The 14403-nt window shown below is 51.3% G+C and overlaps 1 protein-coding gene across 1 annotated transcript; it reads right to left on the reverse strand.

The window, feature by feature from the left end:
• Positions 1 to 2171: 2171 nt before the first annotated feature.
• LOC117186865 (ATP-dependent RNA helicase vasa-like) lies at positions 2172 to 2873 on the reverse strand. Its single transcript, XM_033388154.1, has 2 exons — positions 2824 to 2873; positions 2172 to 2731 (listed from the first exon to the last, which is right to left on the reverse strand). Exons 1-2 carry the CDS (start codon positions 2871 to 2873, stop codon positions 2203 to 2205), a joined length of 579 nt encoding a protein of 192 aa, XP_033244045.1. The 3' UTR covers positions 2172 to 2202.
• Positions 2874 to 14403: the final 11530 nt, after the last annotated feature.

Raw genomic sequence — 14403 nt, forward strand, 5'->3', positions numbered from 1 at the left:
CTCTCTTCGTGTGGCTCATGATGACGCGTCAGTACCCGAACGCCAGACCCGAAGTCTTCATTGTCGCCAGTAAATAAGACGAATGCGCAGTCGCAGCGACGCAGCAGAATGGCTACTGCGACATTGCAGCCTATAAAAGACGTGCGCTTAGTTCATTTTGGGACTTTTTTCGCAAATTTTTCCAACCTTCGGGTCGGCCAGCATCATCGGCACACTTTCTGTGCCACACTCGGAGCACCAGTCTTCAGTCCCATGGCCTCGAGGCCAAACTATAGCCTCGACGCATGATTCGTGGTGTCCGAAAAGTCCATCCTCACCAGTTTTCTGGGGTATCTGCTTAAAAATCCCGTTGAGGCGCTTCTTGCGTTGCGCATGCGCGCCTTGGACACCGTGTCGCACTTCATATTTGTCAGATTATTAAGCCACTCCCTCGCGTATTGGTACTCATGCGAGTTGCGGTGGAATGCGGCCTACGGTTTGCGGCTGCGGTCCCGCATCACAAACAAATCACTGATCAGGAGATTTGCCATGTCCTCGTTAACCGTTGAACCTTTCTTTTTATTGTCACGTCAGCTTGGGTTGACGGTATCCCTGGATCATTCTTTTTCTCGTCAGCTTTGGTCAAATCCTGCGTCAATTTCGGTGTCATCGTAACGCGGCTGCCTACCTTACTCTGAGGTCCTATGTTCGGTTTTGAACTCCCCCGTTTCTCCTTTGGAGTTGTCTCTGAAACATTCTCCTTTTTCTTGCCAGCTTTGTCCTCCTTCTTGGAGTCCCTCGCCTTCGATTATTGACGTGGTATGTTCCTGTCTTTATTGATCATATATGAATTATTCTTTTATTTGAAAATATGCCAACTTATGCAGGGCAATTAATGTTTATAAAGGCTTCATATATATAGTTAAATATGCGACACTTCACTTTAAGTTTTAAAAAAGGTTTTATTCTTTCACTTTAACTTAGCGTACATTGGTTAGTTATTTCCCCGACGATGACTGAGGTCTGATGTCTTGAACGGAATTAACTTTGGTTGAATTCTCCGACGGTGTCGCGATTGACGTTTGTCTTGAACAGAACTGAGTTGGCTTCTTAGATGTAGACTATTTATATTATGATGCTCTGTTTGGGATTCGGATTTGGATTCGTAGGCGTTGGCTTCGACTTCGGCTTCGGAGATGGAGTACGTGACTCGATCGATATGTGGGAAAGGCGGCTTTTGATGAAAGGCTTCCGCTGCGTATGAGCGGTGTTGCATTACTTGGGGGTGGCTGAGAATAGGGCCTCTGATTGGTCAGCTAGGATGGTGTGATTCTTGAGAATCGATTAGTAATTGATCTCTGAAGAGTGGCGTGATTCTGGTGCGGCTGGATTCTAGTGCGGCATCTATTGTTTTATGTTCATCTTCCAGTTTAGGGTGTTTGTTTACATTGCCTGCAATCGGCTACGCGTGGTCCATTTCGAGCGTGAGATTGTTTATGAGGGTTCGAAGCTGAGGGTGTCGTATTGTTTATAGTATTGTGGGTGCAGGGTAATAGACATAGACAAGGGTATGCGGAGCATGGACTATAGATATGTCACTATATATATGTAAGATTAATAATAATGTATCGTTTATTAATAGTGTTTTTCGAAAAAGAGTACAAAGTGTATGATTTAAGATGTGCAATTAATGAGTCTGTTCTTCCGACTTTTTGTTCAACTTTCTGCTTCTACTTCCAACAACCGACTCCCGTATCGATAGCCCCTTATCGGTTAGGTCTTTTAAACATCGGTTAAGTCTGGTTATATCGTTTAGGTCTTATCGATGGTATCTTAAGTTCAAATGTTAATTTAGATGGGATAGTGCTAACTGCTTGATACACTGTCCTTTAATAGTGTTTTTCGAAAAAGAGTACAAAGTGTATGATTTAAGATGTGCAATTAATGAGTCTGTTCTTCCGACTTTTTGTTCAACTTTCTGCTTCTACTTCCAACAACCGACTCCCGTATCGATAGCCCCTTATCGGTTAGGTCTTTTAAACATCGGTTAAGTCTGGTTATATCGGTTAGGTCTTATCGATGGTATCTTAAGTTCAAATGTTAATTTAGATGGGATAGTGCTAACTGCTTGATACACTGTCCTTTACATATATATGTACATATATATTACTTCTATATATAAGCCTTATTTTAGTCAATGGTTTTTTTTTTAGTCAGAGCGACCTAGTCCCATTCCTGTTCATCTTCTACAGTTGAAGCTTCCTGGATGATATTTCCACTTCCGCGAACATCATAGCCACCAAACTGGGCCCCGCAACCGCCATGGCCACTCAAAACGCGTAGAAAATCGGGCACTACCTGCTCAGATCCCTCAAGAATTTTCACCAGATCTGTGGCCACGCCCGAATCCTGCTCGGGATCAAAGAACGAAGTGGCCCGACCATAATTTCCCACACGCCCGGTGCGTCCAATACGATGAACATAGTCATCAATGGTCTTGGGCATATCGTAGATAACGACATGCTTGACGTTCTTAATATCTAGACCACGAGAAGCAACCGATGTGGCAATGAGCACTTTCATCTTGCCAGTCTTAAAGTCGCGCAGAGCTTGTTCGCGCTGACTCTGTAGTCGATCGCCATGAATCGAAGTTGTGGGATGCTCGGTTTCCGACAAATACGAGGCCAGAAAATCGGCCAGTAATCGGTTACTGCAGTAACCAGAACTAATATGTTGCAACTGAAGGAAAGTTCTGGGGGTAGTTCTCTCGGGAGATTTTAGGGATATTTTTAGAGAAAGTTCTGTCCATGTCGACGTTGCCTGATATGGAGTTTCTTTTTTCACAAATTAAGTTCCTTGCTAGGGAAAACACTCTTTCGGAGGAAGCTGACCATGCTGGTGTTGCAAATATTTTGCAGATTTATTTATATAATATTCGGAGCTGCGATTGGTTTTCATTCCACCAGTGCAAAACATTGAAGTCGTCTTTCATAGGTATACTCGTATATTGGATTACGCCACTATTTCCCTTGTCAAGACTTCTTCGTCTGACTGTCCTGAAAGTGGTTCGATAAAATCAGCTAAAAACTCCTCGCATTTATTTGAACGAATCGCCGACAGGGGTATGTTCTCCTTGTCATCAGCGAAAAACGATCGCATCATATTTTTACACTCTTCAATAGTGAGAGTTCTATCCACTTGTATCAATTGATTTGTTAGAAGGCATAAAAGTAACGCAATTCATTTATAATTCTCGCAAACGATGTCGCAAAAGGCTCGCAAGAAATAGTTTTTGCGAGAGTTTTTTTTTTGACCCGTTCCCATTTTGTTCCGTAATAAAAAATATTTTTAAATTGTAATATGAAATGAATTTAATGTATATATGTAATATGTATGAACTATGTACTAAAATTTAAGTTTTTTTGCATCACTTTTTTCCAATCTGGCCTTCCGTTCCTGAGCATACTGGAAATATTTTTGAGTTGTATGGTCGAAATCCTGACCGTCGAGCGCAAACTTCTGTTTAAATGCATCTGTAGAAAATATAAAATATATTAAAAATTGGGGAATTACATGTTCGATATATGCTCGGCTTTTTCTTTTGTAAGACATTTTATTTATTTTATTAATAATGTACTTACCGATTGGCAGAAATTTCTTTTAAATGCGTAAGAGATGGTAGAGATTTTTAACTTAGCACTGCACAGTTCGACGAAAATAATTGAAATGACGGCGCAAGGAACGCACGCTTTATTTGCACTTGTTTCTAATGCTCGACACATGTAAAAAAAGAAAAACACGAATGACTTTTCGACCACTAATCTGTCGACACGTCATCTGTCGAGACGTGAACACAAAGCCGAAGGAGAATTGCCGGACCGAAGGCACACGAAGGCTTGCTTTTTTTTGGCTTTCGACCGGCAGCACAGTCGAAGCGCACTTTCCTATTGCAAAACTCCCGCTCGCGAGCTCGTTTGCGAGCGTTTTGCGACACAAAACCATATCGCTCGTACACAAGCTCGCTTGCGATCTCGTTTGCGAGCATTTTGCGGAACTCTCGCAAAAACTATTTCTTGCGAGCCTTTTGCGATATCATGTATGAGCCTTTTGCGATTTCGTTTGCGAGCCTTTTGCGATATTATTCATGAGTCTTTTTTGATACTGCTAAGGGCTCAAAAGAAAAATATTTGTTTTGATATTATTTTATATCAAAAACGACTCCCAAACGATATCGCAAAAGGCTCGCAAATGATATCGCAAAAGGCTCGCAAACGATTCCTCTGCGAGTTATCATAAATGATACTTTCACTGCCACAAACTGAACGACACAAGTATCATATTTGTATCATATGCGGGTCCGAATGCGAGCGTTTTGTCGGGTTAAGTCTCGCATTTGACTCGTATGCGATATCATTTGTGATCGTTTGGTTTGCTGGGTTATAGCACATTTGATTCACAGACCTTGATGTATGAAGTTTTTGGTCATGTCGTTGGAGAGGACAGCAATGTAATTCCAAACTTCGTGGCATGCCGAAATTGTTTTACGATTTTCAAATTTACTGGTGCCACGTCCAATTTGGTCCGGCATAAGTGCTATAAGGCTGTTGGAATACGCCTATTCAACTTTCAAATAATAACATTAAATACTACTAACTAATACTATCGATATTGTAAAGTAGTGATCCTAGGCTGGGGTCAGTCTCAGTCTGCCCAGGGTCACCTACAGTTTATTTGTAAGTTGTTGAGACGTTGAGACTGGGGGGGGGAGGCGGGTCGTTGGCGCAGGGATCGCCGAGCCGCCGTCAACGACGGGGCCTTCGGGAGAAATTAGGGAGGGGGGGGGAAAGCGGCGTTGGGCCGGGCGGCGCGAAACTCACCCGAGACGCTGCACTCCCCGACTTCAGCAGGGTAAAACCCCTGTTGCCAAGGTCGAAGTGGGCCGCGGGTCCGGGGAGGTGAAGGAAAAGGATGAGGGGGGGGCGCCTCTGTCGAAACGCGTACCACTTCTCACTCCAGCCGGGTCAAACCCTGTTGCCAGAGTCAGAGCGGGAGCGTAGTGACCGAGAACAGTCAGGAAAACGGGTGGGGAGGGGGTGGAGAGATGACCGCAGTCGGTGGTCCGACCAGAGAAAATAAATGGAAGCCAACGCGTTCTTAATTCTATGATCGAAGTTTTATTGGATTGGTTCCCCTCGCACTCCCTCCTACTCCTACTACTACCTTGGCCAGCGGCCAGCTCACCCGCGGATCCGGCGCCTGTGTTCCCGCAGCTCCTCCATGCTTTTCTCTCCTCTCTGGCGCGCGGCCGTTCAACACTTTTTTTTTCTCTTCACTTCGATGTCCGCGACGTTCCGTCTTCGCTCACTTCCCAGAATCGACTCCCTCTCTCGCTACGGTCGCTCGACGTTCTCGCCACGCCTCGCGCTCGTTTTCGGGCCAACGGGACTTTTCCGAAAGAGCTCCGCTCTGCTGCCGGCTGAGCATGGCTCCCTCTCCTCGCCGTCTTCTTTGCGGTTGTTCCGTGTGAGCTGGCCGTTTGGCGGGATTTCGGCTATGCAAAACATAACTAGCTTATTTACTACTATAGCATATGGTTGTGAGTAATCCAATTATTAATATTATTATTATTATTCTTGTTACTATGTGAGGGTCCCAGTATGGGTCCTCACACCCTCTCCTTACTTCGGGGGCCCGTGAGCGAATAGTCACTTTGCTCGTCTTGCTGATGTGGACCTGGAAGAAGGTGTTGTCCGCCTCTGCCAAGAATCGGACATCTTTACGCCGCGGGTTGACGAGTTGTGCCAGGAGCCGGGCTTTCAGGGTGTCTGGCAGCCGGCCGTCGGGCGTACGTACTCTCCAATCCGCCTCCCCAGTCACCCAACGAACGGCTGGGTTGGGGGTCGACGTTTCTGGTATCTCCGGACGGCCGCCCTCGGGATGTAGGATGGCGTCCAGATCGCAGGCGTCCGGTAGCTCTGCGTCTTCGGTGGCGATGTCTTCGGGACGCAGGATGGCGTCAAAGTTGCTGACGGCCGGTAGTCCTGCATCTTCGGTGGCGATGTCTTCGGGACGCAGGATGGCGTCAAAGTTGCTGACGGCCGGTAGTCCTGCATCTTCGGGGGCGATGTCCAACCCGTCTATCCGTTCGAGAAGGTTGAGCGTATCAAGGGCCCGAAGAGTGCCGGAAGCGGTGGCTCTTCCCAGCGGAGCACCTCTTTTTCGAACTCCGTCGGCTCGAATTGCTGGCGGTATCCGCGTGCGGTGGCACCTGGCAGCCCGTCAGGGATAGTGATGGCCTCTGCCCCCTCGTCGGGGCTCGGACCCGGAGCGGTGTAGTCGGCTGCTTCTCCTACGGTGGCGTGTCCAGGGCCCTGCGCGTGGTCTTCGGCGACCTGGTCGGGGTTGACCTGGCTGGGGCCCTGAGCATGGGTGAACGTGGCTCTGGCGGCGTTGCCAGGGCTTGGGTCCCTGTACGTCTGGGCCACGTCTCCTGTAATATTGACGTGATCGGGGTCTGAATCGTGCCCCTCGATGATCTGGTCGATGCGGGGCCAGCTTACGACGTCGCCGCATAAATTTTCCCAGCTGAGGACCTCTGGGTGGACTTGGAATTCTCGTGGAGTGGGGCGAAGCATCAGTTCCTCGATGATCTCCCAGTCGACTGGGGGCTCCGGCCTGGCTTTTGTCGTAGTTCTCCGACGGCGGGGGTCTCTCGCATTCGATGAGCTGTGAATAGGCATGGACTTGTTGACTACAGGCAAGAAATACTTTGATACTCTATGAGTGCGGCGGAGCGGTTATAGACTTAATGAGAATCTCCAAAATGTCGGCCTTGGTTGGTCCCTTCGGTACAATCACGGTTGCGGTTTGCCCTTGAAGGAACAGCCACGCCCGCTTCGTTTGGTGCGTCGTTCTTCGAAGGATGTCCGGGTCCCGGAAGCGGATGTGTCCAGGAGAAGCGGCCACGCACGCCTCGTTCGGTGCGTCGTTCCTCGCAGGATATCCGGGTTCCTGAAGCGGATGGGTCCAGGAGAAGCAGCCACGCACGCCTCGTTCGGTGCGTCGTTCCTCGCAGGACATCCGGGTTCCTGAAGCGGATGTGTCCAGGAGGAGCAGCCACGCACGCCTCGTTCGGTGCGTCGTTCCTCGCAAGATATCCGGGTTCCCGAAGCGGATGTGTCCAGGAGAAGCAGCCACGCACGCCTCGTTCGGTGCGTCGTTCCTCGCAAGATATCCGGGTTCCTGATTGGTTTCGTCTCTGTGTATCCGGGGTGTCAGCATCGTCGTGGCGGTTTGAGTAGATCTGCGTTGTAATCAAGATTGTTGTATATTGGTTCGGTCAGGGTCGTCTTCACTGTCCGTCCTGATCTGGTCGGTCTTTTCGTCATCTTCGTCGATGGTCGGGTAGAACGCCTTCAGGTCGTTCAAACTGGCTGATCGCTGCTTACGTCCGTTTAGAACCTGTAATCGGACGAGATTCGGAGAGAGAAACTTGGTCACCCGGTATGGTCCCTCGAATTTCGTGGCCAACTTGGAGGCGAAGCCTTCGGCTGCTTTGGACAGAGTGTGGCGACGTAACATCACTTGGGATCCAATAGCCGGTTTCCATTCCCTACGGCGGAGGTTGTAATGTCGTTTTTGCTCTTCTGATGCTTTGTCGCAGTTTGTTTTTGCGATTTCGAACACCTCTCTCATCTGTCGTGCCCTGGTCTCCGGGTCGGCGATGCTAGTTCCCGTTCCTGGCGTAACCTCGTCGTACAAGGCGCCTGGCAGTCTTGGCTCGCGACCTTGGATCAAAAACGCGGGGCTGAATCGCGTCGAATCGGACACGCTTGAGTTGATCGCGAGCGTGATTTCTGGCAAGAGCTCGTCCCAAGTGTTCTGTTTTCCGTCGATGTATTGCGCCACCATCGTTTTAATTGTTCTGTTCGCGCGTTCTGTTGGATTTTGTTGGGGAGTGTACGGGGCAGTATGCTGAAGTTCCATCCCTAGCCTTTTGCAGAATCCTTTGAACGATCGGCTGGTAAACTGTGCCCCATTGTCGCAAACGAAGGTACGAGGGGTACCAAAGCGGCTTAGGATTCTTTCTCGGAATGATCTTTCCAGGTGTGGCGTAGTTGCCTTGCGTAGAGGCACCAGTTCGACCCACTTACTAAATGCGTCGAAGAAAACCAGGAGGACGGTGTTTCCATGTTTGGAGCGGGGCAACGGCCCAACAAAGTCGGCGCATAACACGCTGAAGGGTTCGTCAACTTGTCTGGTGAACATTTTCCCCGCCGGTTTGAACTGGCTCACCTTGTATTTTTGGCACACTACGCATTGGCGAACGTATCTGGCGACTTCTCGGAACAGGCCTGGCCAGTAGTACTTTTGGGCGACTCGTGTGCTTGTTTTTCGGATTCCTAGATGTCCGGCCGTCGGGTGGTCATGGCATTCTTTTAGTACGCGTCGTCTATGTTCTGCAGCGACGCAGAGTTTCCATGGGGTGGAGTCTTCTTCTTCGGGCACGGTGTGCAGGCGCCGATACAGTTGTCCACTCTCGCTTCGGTAGTCTTCATATTTGCCCGGCTGCTGCCTGATTCTCGCCAACATTTTCCTGATCCACTTGCACTGTGACTCCTCCTCCAGAGCTTGATGTAGTAACTCCAATGGTTGGCGGGAAAGTGCATCTGCTACCACGTTCTGCTTCCCTCGGCGATAGCGAATATCGAATTGATATTGCTGCAGCTCTAAAGCCCAACGTGCTATCCGTCCAGTGGGGTTGTCGATCGAGTTGATCCATTTGAGGGCGAGATGGTCCGTGATCACGTCAAATCGGTATCCTTCCAAGTAACAGCGCAGCTTGCGGATTGACCACACTATTGCCAAGCATTCCTTCTCAGTAACGGAGTAGTTCTCCTCGGCTTTGGACAAGCGTCGACTCGCGTAGGCTATTACTCGTTCCTCGTCCCTTATCTTTTGTGTAAGGACGGCTCCTAATCCTTGTTCGCTAGCGTCGGTTTGCAATGAGAATTTTTCAGAAAAATCAGGGCAGGCGAGGACCGGCGCTTCGGTTAACCTGATCTTCAACTCCTCGAAGGCTTTCTCCTGTTCTTCCGACCATTTCCATTGCCGATCTTTCCTTAACAACGCCGTCATGGGTTCTACTATTTCGGAAAAGTTGGGTACAAACCGCCGGTACCAGGAGGCCATACCGATGCATCGGCGAAGTTCCTTGACACCTGCCGGAGGTTTCAGGTTGCGCACTGCGGCGATCTTGTCAGGATCCGTGTGTATGCCGTTCCCGCTGATGACGTGTCCTAAATACTTCAGTCTGCGTTTGAAGAAGCTGCATTTGTCCTTGTTGAGTCGAAGATTAGCCTTGCGCAGCCGCTGTAGAACTGTCCCAAGATGCCGCATGTGGTCCTCCACGGTGTGCCCGATGACGATAATGTCATCAAGATAGGCGAATGCGTGTGGTTCCATGTCGGGGCCAATCACGCTATCCAGTGCTCGCTGGAAGGTCGCGCCGGCGGAGTGAAGGCCAAAAGGCATCACTTTCCAGTGAAACAACCCGCGGCCCGGCACGGTGAACGCCGTGCACTCGCGGCTGGTTGGGGCAAGCGGAATTTGCCAGTAGCCGCTCTTCAGGTCCAGGGTCGATATGTACCTGGCATCTCTCAGCTGTTCCAATATGTGGTGAATCCTGGGGAGGGGATACGCGTCGGGGATTGATCGCGCGTTCAACTGTCGGAAGTCTATGCACATCCTGATGTCACCTGTTTTCTTGCCCACGAGGACAATTGGGGCGCTATGTGGACTCTTCGAAGGTTCAATCTGCCCTTCCTTAAGCAGTTCGTCGACCTGTTTATTAATGACGGCTTGCATAGCGGGGTTTTTTGGATAATAACGTTGTTTTATAGGCTTGTTGTCGCGCATCACGATGGTGTGTTCTGCAATGGGGGACACTCCGCTGAGGCCGTCGAATTGTTTCAGTTCCTGTTGCAACCATTCGGTGATCCGGGGTTCCAGGGGTTCGTCGTCTTCGGGCTCGAATCCAGGGGCCAAAACGTCGGGCAATTGGGATATACTCACGGTGGCCACTGTTGCTCCCTGTGTCCGTTCCCTGGTGCGCCTACGGCGGGGCCCGTTGTCGCCGATGCCGGGCTCGAATCGCACTCGTTTCTTGGATCGCTGCTGTACCTCGTGTACCCGGAAGGGGTTTTTCAGCATGGCTCTGTGGTCGAGGCCGGGGAGCGCCGATGTCCATCCGGGTTGGTATCCTGCCGGGGTCGAGACCTCGCCCGAATTCCTAGAATTCCTTGAAGAAACGGCCACGCACGTCTCGTTTGGTACGTCGTCCCTCGTCGGTTCTTGATGCTGGGCGACCCGGTCTCGGCTGAGATTCGTAGGTTGATCCAGGCGGGCTGGGGATCCTATGTCTTGAGTCCTGGTATCATGGCTGTGTTTAAATTGCAGGCGCAAGGGGACTCCTCCACACTGCAGGGTCGCGTCTATTCCGCATAGGAAATCCATCCCGAGGAGGACGTCATCCAGCACGTCTTTCATTACTAGCACCGGCATCTTTACTTGTTGATCTCCTAGTCGTATGTCTGCCATCAGCGCCTGAGTCAATTCCCGGAGGGACCCATCCGCCAATCTGATCGTCGTTCGCACCATCGCTATACTCTGTCCGTTGTCCAGCTCCAGGGCTTTGCGTTCGCTAACGAAGCTCCGTGTGGCGCCTGTGTCCAGAGTAGCGAGTAGGTCCTCTCCTTCCATGGTTACTTGCGCGCGAATTCGTCCTCTCTCCAGCCGCAGGGTTCCCTTTACTGCCTCGGGGTGGGATTGGCGGTCTTCGCCCGGTCCCCTGCCGAGTGAAGCGCCTGTCCGTTTCCCGACGAATTCCTGCGACAGCATTCGATGGTGCGTAGCCCGCGACGGCCGCAGTCCCAGCAGTACAAGACTTGGGGCTGTTTACACTCCCTGGAAAAGTGTCCGGACCCGCCGCAGTTCCTACAAGCATGCTGCACGTCGATTATGGGGTCGGCGTCTTGGAGGATGGTTCCATTCCTGACATCCGGCTGCTGCGAGTCCGTCGACCAATCCCTCACCTGGGTTCTATCGTGCCGGAGATCCTGTGTCCTCGCGGCCGCGTGATTCCTTGGTCCTCGTTGACCAGCCGTTGGCCCTAAAGTTTCCCGCGGATGGGTGTCTCGTGCTTGGTTCGCGTAGCCCGTGAGCTCCGACGGTCCCTTGTTACGCGTCACCTCGAAGTTCACAACCAGTTGCGTTAATTCGGAGAGAGAATCAAAATCTTTTCGTCTCGTAAACAACTGGTATTCCGGGAGCATGTTATCGTATATCCTTTCCAATTCCTGAGCCTCGGTGTATCCCGCGCGCTGCATCATTAGTCGAATGTCCACGAGGTACGTTTTAAACGCTTCTTTTGGTCGTTGAAAATGGGTTCGGATCTCGTCTTCTAGCCGTTGAAAGTACCGGGGAGGCAAAAAAAACTCTGAAAACTCTTTGCGAAAGGTCTCCCATGGTTCTCCACTAAGGCGGCTCGTTCGAAACCAACTCTCGGCCCGACCGGTCAACAACACGAGGATTCCTTGTGATAAGTGGCGTAGATCTATCTTATAAGTGGCTGCCCTCTCTTGCACGTGCTCCAGGAAACTTAACGGATCGCCGGACCCATCAAACACGATTCCCCAGCGGACCATTTTCTCGGTGATCGCAGCGTTAAAATGCTCTTCGTTCCAGGTGGACCCCTTCGTTGGTGGGTCCTTGCTACCGTGCAGGTTTCTCTGCGCGGCACCGACGTCGATGCCATGGAGTAGGCTCTCTGCCGGCACAGCGGATCCCGACGCCACGATACTACGGCTACTGGCGGGTACGACATCATACGCAGCCGGGGGATGGGGTTGTAGGTTAAGAGGCGCGAGTGTAGAAGGGCGGGGAGAAAGTGGTTTAACCTCTGGAGTCACGGCGACTCCGTACTGGGCCTCCAATTCCTCCAACCGAGAACGCGCCGTACTTGGTAAATCGGCCGAGTTTGCGAAGGTCGCGAGTCGACGTCTCAACTCTTCGACAGTTCCAGCGCTGTCTAACCCAAGCTCCGCGGTAATCATCTCCAACTCGTTCTTGCGCCTGACCGAAATCCACTTGACTCCCATGTTGAGTTGGTCCGGGTCACTGTTGCTGCACGTGGTCTACGATCAAATGTCTGGAGCGTCGCCCGAGGAGTCGAAAAACGTAGCTAAGGACGCGGCGAAAGACGGGGCTCTGAATCCTTAAACGGCGAGGACGCGTGCGAGGCTATTCGGTAGTGAATTACCGGTGGGCCGTCTTGGTCGTGGGCCTGGACACGGGGGCTGGCAATTAACACGCGCTTGTTCAGGGGTACTTCAGTCGTTGGTTTCTGCAGGATTGTTCCGGTTAGAATCCGTTGGTTCGTGTTCAGTTTCGGGGGGAGCGCGAGGTGGACAGAAGACGCGGGGATCGCTGTCTTTCGCACGTTGTATGCTGCGGGATAGGGACCACTGTATGCTGCGGGATAAGGACCACTGTATTTTGCGCGTTGTGTACTGATCGAAGGCAGGGGATCACTCTGTTTCACACGTTGTATGTTTGACCGAATGCTGAGGATGACTGTCTCTTGCGTTGTATACAACCCGGCTTATATTGGGTCTGGCTGAACGGCCGAGCCTCTGCCGACGTCGACGTCTCGGAGTCGGCCGAGAACACCACGCGAGAGAGCCGCGGGCGAATGGTTAGGTAAATAGTCGAAGATCGGGGGGTGCGGGTAGTATGAGAAAGGGATAATTTCATGTATTATACTCGTGGGTCGTTCGGCTCATGCCCGCCGCCGACGCCCAGAACTGTTCTCCGGTCTTCACCCCCTCTCTCCCCACTGAGATGTAACAGAGGTCTGGCTGCCCTTGGCTCTTTCCCCACTGTACCGGGCGCTATGATCCCGCATGGTTTTGCCTGAGGATAACGGGGACCACAGAATTTTCGTTCTGCTTTGCGTGCTGCTTCGTCGCTGGTGTTTCGCTTGGATTTTTTTTTTTTTCTCTTTCTGCTGGACATGGGAAGGGCATCACTATGCTTTGCTTGGCTGCGGGCTGTACTTTCATTCTGTCGTTTTCCTCTCTCATTTCCTCTTTCCCGTTCTCTCCTCTTCATTTGCCGACGGCTAACGGGGATTGTACAGCTTTTCAGCCACGCTTTGCTCGCTGCTGGCCTGTACCTTCGTATCGTATTTTCTTATTGATACCCTATAAATTTCTCCTCGGTTTGATGCGGAGCTACCTACGCGATCTACTTGTGGATCTTTAGGCCACGAAGGGTGAAATCCCCCCCAGAAAACTATCGTTTGAATTGTCTCAACAGTCCCTGCTCGGGCGCCATCTGTAAAGTAGTGATCCTAGGCTGGGGTCAGTCTCAGTCTGCCCAGGGTCACCTACAGTTTATTTGTAAGTTGTTGAGACGTTGAGACTGGGGGGGGAGGCGGGTCGTTGGCGCAGGGATCGCCGAGCCGCCGTCAACGACGGGGCCTTCGGGAGAAATTAGGGAGGGGGGGGGGAAAGCGGCGTTGGGCCGGGCGGCGCGAAACTCACCCGAGACGCTGCACTCCCCGACTTCAGCAGGGTAAAACCCCTGTTGCCAAGGTCGAAGTGGGCCGCGGGTCCGGGGAGGTGAAGGAAAAGGATGAGGGGGGGGCGCCTCTGTCGAAACGCGTACCACTTCTCACTCCAGCAGGGTAAAACCCTGTTGCCAGAGTCAGAGCGGGAGCGTAGTGACCGAGAACAGTCAGGAAAACGGGTGGGGAGGGGGTGGAGAGATGACCGCAGTCGGTGGTCCGACCAGAGAAAATAAATGGAAGCCAACGCGTTCTTAATTCTATGATCGAAGTTTTATTGGATTGGTTCCCCTTGCACTCCCTCCTACTCCTACTACTACCTTGGCCAGCGGCCAGCTCACCCGCGGATCCGGCGCCTGTGTTCCCGCAGCTCCTCCATGCTTTTCTCTCCTCTCTGGCGCGCGGCCGTTCAACACTTTTTTTTTCTCTTCACTTCGATGTCCGCGACGTTCCGTCTTCGCTCACTTCCCAGAATCGACTCCCTCTCTCGCTACGGTCGCTCGACGTTCTCGCCACGCCTCGCGCTCGTTTTCGGGCCAACGGGACTTTTCCGAAAGAGCTCCGCTCTGCTGCCGGCTGAGCATGGCTCCCTCTCCTCGCCGTCTTCTTTGCGGTTGTTCCGTGTGAGCTGGCCGTTTGGCGGGATTTCGGCTATGCAAAACATAACTAGCTTATTTACTACTATAGCATATGGTTGTGAGTAATCCAATTATTAATATTATTATTATTATTCTTGTTACTATGTGAGGGTCCCAGTATGGGTCCTCACAATTAAGTATTATTATGTTAAGTTAGTC

Source organism: Drosophila miranda, chromosome XL (assembly GCF_003369915.1).
Source record: "Drosophila miranda strain MSH22 chromosome XL, D.miranda_PacBio2.1, whole genome shotgun sequence".
NCBI classification, from domain to species: Eukaryota; Metazoa; Arthropoda; class Insecta; order Diptera; family Drosophilidae; genus Drosophila; species Drosophila miranda.

Excerpts from the sequence above, each read along its gene's own strand:
- LOC117186865 (XM_033388154.1), bottom strand. The coding sequence starts at position 2,873 with ATGGTCAGCTTCCTCCGAAAGAGTGTTTTCCCTAGCAAGGAACTTAAT. Across the intron at positions 2,732-2,823 it reads CCTAGCAAGGAACTTAATTT|AACTTTCCTTCAGTTGCAAC; the intron begins GTGAAAAAAGAA and ends AACTACCCCCAG.